This window comes from Aphelocoma coerulescens, chromosome 5 (assembly GCF_041296385.1).
Source record: "Aphelocoma coerulescens isolate FSJ_1873_10779 chromosome 5, UR_Acoe_1.0, whole genome shotgun sequence".
NCBI lineage: Eukaryota > Metazoa > Chordata > Aves > Passeriformes > Corvidae > Aphelocoma > Aphelocoma coerulescens.
In genome coordinates this window covers 11,179,849-11,190,616 of record NC_091019.1, presented here as the reverse complement: position 1 = coordinate 11,190,616, position 10,768 = coordinate 11,179,849, and the positions used below count along the sequence as shown (strand labels likewise).

The 10,768-nt window shown below is 44.5% G+C and overlaps 1 protein-coding gene across 1 annotated transcript; it reads right to left on the bottom strand.

Moving 5' to 3' along the window:
* Positions 1-2,027: 2,027 nt before the first annotated feature.
* DEPDC7 (DEP domain containing 7) lies at positions 2,028-10,692 on the bottom strand. Its single transcript, XM_069016520.1, has 9 exons — positions 10,584-10,692; positions 7,988-8,375; positions 6,328-6,458; positions 5,264-5,453; positions 4,271-4,485; positions 3,026-3,168; positions 2,706-2,831; positions 2,528-2,606; positions 2,028-2,351 (listed from the first exon to the last, which is right to left on the bottom strand). Exons 1-9 carry the CDS (start codon positions 10,654-10,656, stop codon positions 2,137-2,139), a joined length of 1,560 nt encoding a protein of 519 aa, XP_068872621.1. The 5' UTR covers positions 10,657-10,692; the 3' UTR covers positions 2,028-2,136.
* Positions 10,693-10,768: the final 76 nt, after the last annotated feature.

The following is a 10,768-nucleotide window of genomic DNA, read 5'->3' as shown; positions in this document are numbered from 1 at the left end:
GCGCAGGGCGGGCCGCGGCGGCTCCGGGGCGGGGCGAGGGCCCCACCGCCCCCCACGGCGGCAGCGGGCTCTCCCCGCGGCAGAGCGGGGTGAGGGGCCGCTGTCCCCGGCACCGAGGGGGCTCGAACGGCCCTCAGGGCGCCCGCGGCTCTGGGGCAGCGCGGGTCCGCCTCGCTGCAGCCCAGCGAGGAGCAGGTCCCGACCCCAACCAGAGCCCCCAGAGCCCGCGCTCAGACATCGATGGATAGATCGGGGTCTGCCCCATCACACAACGCTGATTCAGATTAACCCCCCCAGCAACCAGGGAAAGCAGCCCTGGCTTGTCCGTGCTGTCCTTAAGACACCTTATACAGGTCACAGTGTGACAGCCAGTTCCCCCCAAGAGGAATCTGACGTACTCGTAGAGGAGTCAGACCACCCTACGGAGAGAAAGGACCGTGCTGACCCTGCCAGGTGCCCACCTCTGAGTGCCCCTGCCCCGTTCCCACCTCCAGGCTGCTCTTCTGCAGCCCGAGCGCAAACTTGGCACCAGAGCCAGCCCAGTGACTCACAGGGCAGGGGATCTGTAATTCGGACTCACTGCAGCAGGCAATGCCCACAGGCAGCAGCTCATTTTCAAGACAGGAATCTCATCTCTTAACTGTAATGTTACAGCAGGCAGGAGGTAGAAAGAGAAAATACTTCTGCTGAAGAGCAAACCAATCCAACACCACCACTAACTTAGGATTTCCACCCCCACATTTTAAAGTATGAGCTCAGACAATTTTTCTGAGGAAGTGCATTTATAATAAAAACCTTTCAGTTAAAACTAAGAACAATAAAATATAATTAGTATAAAGGCTTATACTTCCCTACTAGTTTTCAGGAACTGATTATTTTTAGAAGTCCTTTCTAATTAACTAGAAGAAGCTTTTTACATGTTTATCTTCCATCCCCCATCATCGCACAGAAAAACATTCTCCTGTGGCACACCAAGTCCTTCAGCTGCATTTCAGAGAAACACTCTGGCCCCTGGCAGCAGACACCCCTAATGACTGAAGCATTAGTTAGTGAGACATGAGAGTCTGACACAGGACTGTGTTTTTTTAAGAACAGCCCACCACATGACTGTAACAGTTATTACTACTTTGTTGTCATAATTAAATTAGGTTTTGGTCCTAAATAAAAGAACAGAGCTCAACACTTTAAATGGAACAAAATTCATTTTGGTTTGTTTTTTTTTTTTTCAACAGCAGCTATAATAAAGTTTTAGTGATATCATTCCAAAGATAACTCCACAAGAGTCAAAATTAGATCTCTAAGCATGCTTGCTCTATATATATATATTTATGTGCTTATAGTTGCCTGTGTTGCAAAGCTTGGGATTTCCACTGTGGGCCAGACACAGATAAGAAATGCCACAAGAAAAGCCAAAGGCCCTTCATTTGCTCCAGCACTTTTCTAATTACAGCTGGTGCCATCAGTAAGAGTTACAGACAGAGTTAACACTGCAGGGATGAATATAACCAGCCACAAAAACATTACATCCTGTGGCAACCAAAGCCAGACTTAAAAATCCAGACTGACTTTACCATCCCAGGAGAGCCAACTCCTCAATGTGGTGCCATTTGGCCTTCAAACAGCACAGTAATTTGTCACACACATAGATAGGTTAGTTAGCTGGCAAGCCTGAAGAAAAGCTGTGCAATATCAAGCAGAACATGTTTTTCAGCTCTCTCCAAGCACACAGCAAGTCAAAGATCAATGCTATGTGACAGTCACACAGTCCAAGGCAAATTAGAAAAAAAAAAAGTGTTAAGCACAAAATTCAGTGCTGGGGCAAAAAGTGGCAGAGAGATCTCATCCATGGTGTCTTCCATCTCAGTGATTTTGATACTTGAAATAGAGGGAGTCAATAGACTTGGCTTGTGGGGAGGAAAAAGAAGGATTATTTTGGTCCTATAATGATCAAGAAGGAGAAAAGCTAAACTATAAATACAGACTGAACTCAGGTACTGTTGGTTTTGGTAATAATTGCATAAGTTCCATCCACTTCCACAAAATAATTTTATTAGGCAGATACATGAATATAAAAGATTTACAAATATATTAGTGTTTTCAATGCTGGGGTATACAAAGTAATCAATATTTAAAGTCTCACACACACATGTTAGTAACTCTGTCTCCAAAATACTGCATAAAAATACTTGGATTACTACTATGAAACTGACCTAGCAGCCTCTTTCTCTCTTTGTCAGAGAGCTTTGAATCTTCATCAATAGCTTTCAGCAGAGATAATAGCTCATCTTTTGTGGTCTTCTCTGTGTTGGAGCGATACTCTCTTTCATCAAGTTTTTGACAAAAGGTATAACCTGAAAGGAAACATGAGACATTCAGAGGATTATCACCACACTCCACCCACCCTCGAGATTCTACAGACCCACCCTCCTTTAGATCACATCAGTCATTGTTGCAGCAAGGCTTTTTGCATCACCCATTTCCCATCTGGGGACAGGACAAGATGAAAAAGCTCAGTGTGAGGTGTTACCTGTTATCTTACTGGGATCCTGGCCTTTCTGCAGAGCCAGAAGTTTATTGCTGACCATTTTGTGCAGTGCCCCTGGGACCTTGAACAGAAAGAGAGGACAATACAACAGCAGCTTAGAGAAGGCAGTTCTCCATGAGCATACCAGATAACCAAAACCTGGCCATTTTCTAGCTCTTACCTTTAACACATCTCTTTGGTTGTCCACAAGGAACAAGATCAGGAGGTCAGTTTTCCCTCTGGATAAGTTTTTATTGTTGATAATAGCTTTAGAGAACGTTCTTTTCACAACCATCCTGTTGTCACTCTAAAGAACAAAGTGAAATAATGACCAAAAGATGAGAGTTAGACTCCCCCATTAGGAAGGGCATCACCGTTGTTCTTCTGAGTCATTGTTTTTCCTGTAGTCAGAAATCTAAGCTACAAAGGTGTTTTCTGACCAGTGCCTGGGACCTCTGGATTTCAGTAAGAGTAAAGCAACTCTTAAGAATGCACACTTACCTCCTTCTGTAGTTTGAACTCAGAATGATGTGCTGCAACAGCCATGAAGTACAGCAGTCTCCTGAACTCCTCCCTGACTTGGCTGTCTAGGAGTTTCAAATAGAGTTGAACAGCTTCTAAAGATTGCTCCATCTTCCCATTCACTGGGGAGAGAGAAAGGTATCTGCTGCCATATTCATTTAAATAAATGTTAACATAAAACACCTAAATTAGCCATTGAAGGGATGCCCATCTCTCTAAACAGAGCTGGCCAAACACAGCAATTCATGCTCACAAAACCTTCTTCCAGGTTGATGGGAGTTGTTTGCAGACTCTCTGACAACATCCCACACACAGGCGTTCAGCCTGGCATTTAAGCTCCCTTGTAATTAAGTTCAATTACAGGTCAGCCATCTTAAATGGGATGTGAAATACTGAAAAAGGAAAATGGTTCTATCAAAAAAAACGAATGACCTCTACTTGTGTTAATAAAGATCTCTCAAAAACTGAGGAATATGTCCTAGATACATGGGCTAGTTTGATGAGTTAATTGCAAATCACTTTGTGGAACTTTGCTAAGTTTTAATTTGCTTTACTATGCAGAATAGCCATTTTAGATGTGTGAATTGTTTAAATGAAGTAGGTTGTACTAATATCCTTTACCATGTAGAGAGGAAGAATGGGATATAAATGCAAAGTATTCCAATGAACATGGAACAAGAAGAATAATCAAGACAGAGAACTATGAAAAATAAGGAGATCAGAGATGAGCCATTAATTGAGAACTAAAACACCAAAAGCTTTCTGAAATGCTGTCTAAACAAAATTTAAGAAACATTCATGGGTAAAAAAGGAGAAGTTGTGAATGGGGTACAAAGCATCCACACAGCTTTCAGTTTAGCTCTTACAGCCTAAATATTTACTATTAGGCTACATTTATATTCCATGTCCCATGGATATCTAACTTCCATGGATACCAGCTAGTACCAAATTATAGCACTCTGGTTTCACAGCCATTCCACATAGACCTGAACAACGATTGCAGAACTGCATACAGTCAGAACCAAAATGCCAAAGAACAGTCTTTATGACTGGAAATTAAAAAAAATAAATAAACAACCAAACAAAAAACCCCAACCAAACAAAAACAAATCAACAAAAAAATTCTCACAGAAGTCAGCCTTTAATCTTGGCTCCTGAGGTAAATACTCATTTTCTCAGTACATATCTCACAAAAGCATTGGAACACAGCTCTATTTTACTTACCTAGGAGTTCTGCAATTCCTAAATGAATTTCAGATGCATGGCTTAACAGAGGCTCCTTTTTTTGGCTGTAGTATCTACCAATGTTGTCGAACAGCAGCAGCTTCCAGGTATCTGCTTTGTCTGGCTGATCAGGCAGGTTCCTGCTAATATCTACCACCATATGATCAGGAAGATATTCCAAGCAATCAATTGCTGCCGAGAGCCACTCGTCTGTCCTGGAAGACAGAGGGGTTTAGGTTTGCAGCTTTAATTGGGGATGCCCTTCAGAGCTGGCTGCAAAGCTTTCCACAGAAAGCAGGTAGACTGGTTCCTCCATCACAGTGAAAACTGCGTGTGTAGGCTCTTAAACCCACCAGAAATTCACACACACAAGACACTTCACCTGACACACTGAGGTAGATCACAGTCATAAGCCTCTCTGTTATGTATTTAATCAAGATGAAAAATTAGTAACCCACAAGTAAACAGTCACAAGCAGTAAAACCCAAAGTCAGTCATGTCCTCTACTCTTAGATAAGGACACAATTATTGCTAGATAAACAGAAACATGAACCTTGATCTGATTCAGACTGGTACAAGTTTTTCAGAGAATGTTTTTAACTCTCTGCAAGTTTCAAGCTCAGCATTCTTAGCTCATTGAATACAGTAGGAAGAACTAAACTGGTTCCTCAGAAGTGATGTCTCTAGGAAAAACTTTCATGATGATTATAAAACCTCTATTCTTCCCTCAGTGCAGCAAGGAATTTCTCCTCTGAATACCATCAACTACTGTCATTGCATTCAAAAACCATCCCAGTGTTCAGCAGAAATTCTCACTAAGCAATTGTTATCTTCCAGTTATTCCAGTCAAGTCCAACAGGGAAAAAAGTGCCTACTCACATCCTTTCTGCAGGACTGAGACTATACCATTTCTCCCCAAAGACAAACTGTGCTTTACATTCTCCTGAAAGCAGAAAGTTTTTAGAACTGCAAAGGAGAGCAATGAATACTTACTGTGAGTCACTGAAAGCCTTGAGAATCTCTCTGTCCAGGTAGTTACTCGTGATGACATATCCAGGTGCCTTCCTGGGCTGTGGAGGCTGAGGTCTGATCTCCTGGTGCTCAAGCAGAGACTCCAGGAGAGGGAGGTCTACCAGCTGCAGCAGGCGAGCAATTGTTTGTTCTTGCCACACTTCATTAATAACTGGGGAGGGTGGGTACACAAAGCACATGGAGACTCAGCAGGTGCAAAAACTGATCACAAGAAAGATAACTCCCTTTCCTCCCATCAGGCCTAACCTAACAGTAATTTTACCAAAATAGAGACTTGCAGTAGCAAAGCATGTGGCATTTATCAGCTTGAAGTGCCTTTTATCACCACAAAAGGCAAGAATTACCCATTTGTTTAGTTAGCTACAAGTGTGGGAGAACTGCTTTTCAGATAAGTCTGAAGTGCCTTACACTCTTTGTGCTCTAATTTGCAAACAATCTTTGCTCTAGATAAGGGATGGAAAAGAAGTGCAACAGTGACACTCTCCTTATCACATCTTCCTTGAATATTTCTGTATGCTGAAACCACACGTTCTCGGATGCATTAGCACTTTTAACCAAAGGAAAAAACACATTAGATGATAGTTTGGTCTGAAAGACAAGACATGAATTGTCAAGAATAGTTTCACACAATACTGAAGGAGTGCTGGATGTGCAGACACACAATTCACTTCTAGTTAACAGCCTATTTGCCCTGACTAAAACAAGCACACAAGCAGTGCAGGTAACTGAATATTATGAATATTTCTAACTCAAATCGAGCTCTAAACATTGGGTATTCTTCTCCACAAAATTCAACACTGATATATTTCAATCCAGAGATAATGCCTCTTTTCTGATGAAATAAAAAGGCAAAAGGCAAGCCTGCAACAAATGTAATTTGCCTTTTCGTGACCTGGTGTTCAAACCAAAATACTCTGAGTGCCAGTTTGCCTCCCTCTCCAACCTGAGGGGCATAAGTCTTCCCAGTCCTACAGATGTACCTTCCTTCTGCCACAAACAAATGACCGTGACATTATTTGGCTTACCTCGACGGGACAAGCTATCTGAGATGTTCACTTGAGGGCTGTTTGCAGGCTTTAGACTCAGGTTTTCCCAAAGATCCTCCAAGCTTTCTGGTTTGAATGGAGTAGAGGGGAACAACATGCTCTTCTCATATCTGAGATCAAAAATGGATAACCAAACATATAATACAACATACAGATTTAGCTAACTGTCCCAAGATTAACATTTTTCTCCTATACAGATATTTACATAATTTTCCCCTTCCTCTCCCCTGCCTGACACTTCCTCTGTCCATAGCACCCAGGAGAATGTATGATACCTTCAAAAATTATTTGCATGTAACAGAACCACTCAAGCCACAAAATTACTGTACCTCCAAGTATGGCTGTGTAATTTCAATTCCCACAGCTCCTTTGTTTCAGGGCACTGCAAAACCTCTTTTATGTCCAGTATCTTTGACTTGGATGTGACAAGCTGCATGTATCAATAGATCTATTACTTTCATTAAATGAAGAAATGTAGCCTGATGGATCTGTGCCCTGCCCAGAAGGAAAACACCTTAATTCTACACTACTAAAACAGGAATAATCCTGTTTAATGACTGTTTGTTCAATATATTATAAGTCTTACTTTAACAGCTCTTGTAATGAAAATATTTTTAAATATCACACATAATTAAAGTGGTTTTCATTTGTCATGAATGCTCTTTTTAAATAAAGAGTTGGGACAGTTTGCTTTAGGACAGAACAAGCTAGTGGGAGACAGGGGAGAAGCAGGACAAAGGAAATATTTTTAGTCTCTGTCCCTCTACTTTTTTCATCAGGGTTGCTGCACTCAAGTTCACATTTGCTGCTCACATGAACATGTCAATCGAATAGGGCATTTCCATTTTGGGTCAATACTAATTACAGTTTTCAAAAGTGCACATTCCTAAAACCACTGCATTAAACACATCCATGTCGTTTCTTGTAAGAATATGTCAGAGTAGGTGAAGAGATGAACACTCAACAAAAACAGTTTAAGAGAAGTTATTCGGCAAAGTGGCATCTACATGTTCTGCTTTGTGAGGGTTTAGTTAGTACCAGGGTTTTCTTTGCCTGCTCCTAAAGACACAGGGAAACAAAACCTCACCACTGCACTTCCCTCTGGTTCTAGGATGGTGTGCAGTAGCATAACAGCAGAACAGCCTGCTACCCTGCCTGGGAACAAGTCATACATGCATAAAGAAACAGCTAAAAAAGAGCTAAATTTGGAGTGTGGTGAAGCAAAGATGATGAAAGGAGAAAATATTTCCTTAGAAGCTGCATGGATTACTGGTTTATGCCAGAGCTAGATGTGCAGTGACTAAAGACTGCCCTGTTGCATTAATCTGTTTGATGCACCTGAATTCCAGTCATACATACTGATCTATTGATTTAGATCAGTATGTAAATGCACTTAATTTCTACCCTCTCACCTCCCTCCCCCAAGGCTACATGATAACAGACAGAGAAAACAAGTAACCATGTAGGCTGAGTGATTTACTGTCTTCAAATTGCTCTTTCCTACCTGTCTTCTACCCACAAACATCTATGCAGTGTCTATTTTTACCCTGTAAATGTACAAGTTTTCTTTTCTCTCCCCCAGAATACACAATATTTTCCTCATGTAAAAAATTTCCTCTCTTCACCTCCATGTACTAACCTCTGTGGGGTACACTGCTGGTAATCTTTCTCAAGCTCTGGTTGGTTCGAGGTATTTGTGAATCTGTAGAGGCTGCTGCTGCTGTCTTCAAACACAGAGCGTTTGTCTTTCCCAAAGACCCTCGTTGAGACAGCCTCAAACACTTTGCAATCCATCAGTGCTTGGCACACGCGCACCACCTTAGCCCGGGAAATATCCACGTCCCCAAAATACTTGTTCTGCAGAAGATGGGCAAAGACAACATCCACGGCATCCGAACCAATGAAACAGTCATGGTAACACTTCAGGTTCTGGCGGCGCTTTTTCACTTCCACTTGAGTTTGAAGAGCGCTGATAATGCTGCTCCAGACGAACGTCGCTCCGAACGGCTTCTGTGCCAAGCTAAAGCCTGAGAACAGAGACAAAGGCTGAATTCATGCTGCAGTCACAGAGAACAGCCCCTTTCTGGCTTCTAGCTTTCATGAAGCTCGTAAGGATTTAAAAATCTTTGAGACTTCCACTTTGGCTTGGGTTGCTCAGACATTAACACTTTGTTACTCCCTTAGCAAGTCCGTCTGCTCGGTACCCCCATCTCCCTCTCTCTCTTTGGTGGTTCCTCTTGCTACACCAGCTTAAAGCTTTGCAACCAGGAGTTCCTGTTTTTTCAGCCTCTCACTTTGACAGTGTCCTTTTGTGTGTCCCTCAGTCACCTAAAGGTTACTCTTGCAGAACCAGTGCTAAGCACACAGGTCCCACAACCGCAAACCATCTGTATGTACTCATAACTCCCCCGTTCCTCCATAACACTAACAGCAACACAGCTGGGCAGGGAAGAGGGAAGCAGGGATAAAGAGACACATCAGAACCTTGTTTCCTACAAGATTGTGCTTACACAAGAGCTACCTGACATCAGTGCTTAGCACACCACTAAAAAGTCCACGGATTCTCTTGAGACACCACTCACTCAATACTTATCCCACCAGACAGCCCTGTGCCACCTCGGCTCCAGGGGAGACCTCAGCTCTGTGCACCCAACGCCACTTCCGTGAGCCAATCCGTCTTCCCTCCCCCAGTGAAACCACTGAACTATTACTCATTTACCAGTCTGATTAGAATAAAATGCCAGCAGCCAACAGTTTGACCTGAGGCTACACTCAGCCTCCGCAAGGACTTAAAAATACACAAAGTTTGCAGGTGGCACCTAAGTGGGGAGAGCTGCAGCCACCAGAGAGGCTAGAATTAGAATATGTTTTTCAGTAAGTCAGATGAATAATTTACTAAGAGTGAAAGCAGAGGAAGAAGAGAGAAATCAAAAGCTGAAGGACAAAATATGGAAGCAGGAGTTGGCAGCAATCCTTCAGAAAGCCATCTGGGATTGTGACAGACCTCAAACCAAATGAATTAACAGTGCAATGCAGTGTTTGAAAAAAAACAACAACATGCAACTCCTTCTGGAACATATTACCATGAGCATTTTCCACAGAGATGCATGAGGTGTTTTCTTCTGTTCTGTGTAGTCTCAAGTGGCTTTAGTTAGAGAATTCCAATTTGGGGCAGCAGTTTCCAGCTGATCCCCAGCTACCAGAAAGCCCAGAAATTGGCAAATTAGCAAGGGGAAAAGGAAAGGTAGAGGGGCAGTAAAGACTAGGAAGAGGGAGAGAAAGCAAGGAACACAATGCCATTTGAACACACCAACGCTTAAGAAGGACAGCAACAGTTATCTTTCTGAAAAGATTCATATCAGGGAAAAAAAACAAAGCAGCTTTTTAATACACAGCATTGAACCAGCCAAGGCAGAAATCTCCCAGAACCTCCAATTTCCAAAGCTTTAAAAGTACGAGACAGACAAGGGACACGATTGCTGATACTTCAACACCTTCAGGAAGGCAGAACAAACACAACGAACACAGAATTCGCTTCCAGCCGTACATTCCAACAGCCAACTATGCTCTTTGGGAGGAAACAACCCCCAAACGCGACACCACCCGACACACAACAACGCTGTCGCTAGAATAAATTCCAACACTTACAACCTGCAATGCTTTAACTACTACTCACGGCTTTATTACTTCTTCCTTACACACACAGAGCCTTCAGATCTTTTCCGAGGGAAGCGCTATTAAGAGTGGCATTAAGGCTACAAGTTCCCACAATGTTAAGGTGCTCAAGGTAGGGAACGAAAAAGGGCAAAACCGGTTCCCAGTGAGCGCGCACTCACCTCTTACGCTGCGCTACCGAGGCACCTGCTCTTAACCCGCGCTAAGGACAGAGAGGGGCCCGCAGCTCCGCGGGCAGGGCACGGGCACGGGCACGGGCACGGCACGGGCCCCGCGCTCTCCCCGGGCGCGGAGCGGGCGCGGAGCCGGGACAGGGCCCCCGGACGGAAGCGGCTCTCGGTGCCGGAGCGCAGCCAACTTTTGAACCTCGGCGGAGCCGGGAAAGGCGCCGAGCGGAGCTGCCGCCGCCGGCCACCCCCATCCTGCAGCGGGCAGAGCCGCCCCGTCCGTCCCATCAATCCCGGGCTGCGGGCAGCCGGCTCCTCCCGTTCCCACTCCCGCTCCCACCAGACCCCGTCCCGCTCCCCGCTGCTCCCAGTGCCAGTGCCCTGCGGCCATACCCGGCGGTCTGGCGGCGGGACTGCAGACCTCGCTGAGACTCAGAGCCGCCGCCTTCTCCCGCACCGTGGCCATGGCAAGCGCCAGTTCCACGCATCTGCCGCGCCCGGCGGGCCCGCGGCACAGGGAGCCCGCGGGGGCGGAGCCGCTGCGCCCACGCCCGTGGGCGGTGCCCGGGCCCGGGGCA

Excerpts from the sequence above, each read along its gene's own strand:
- DEPDC7 (XM_069016520.1), bottom strand. The coding sequence starts at position 10,656 with ATGGCCACGGTGCGGGAGAAGGCGGCGGCTCTGAGTCTCAGCGAGGTC. Across the intron at positions 2,607-2,705 it reads ACCAAAGAGATGTGTTAAAG|GTCCCAGGGGCACTGCACAA; the intron begins GTAAGAGCTAGA and ends TTTCTGTTCAAG. Across the intron at positions 2,352-2,527 it reads GGATCCCAGTAAGATAACAG|GTTATACCTTTTGTCAAAAA; the intron begins GTAACACCTCAC and ends GTTTCCTTTCAG.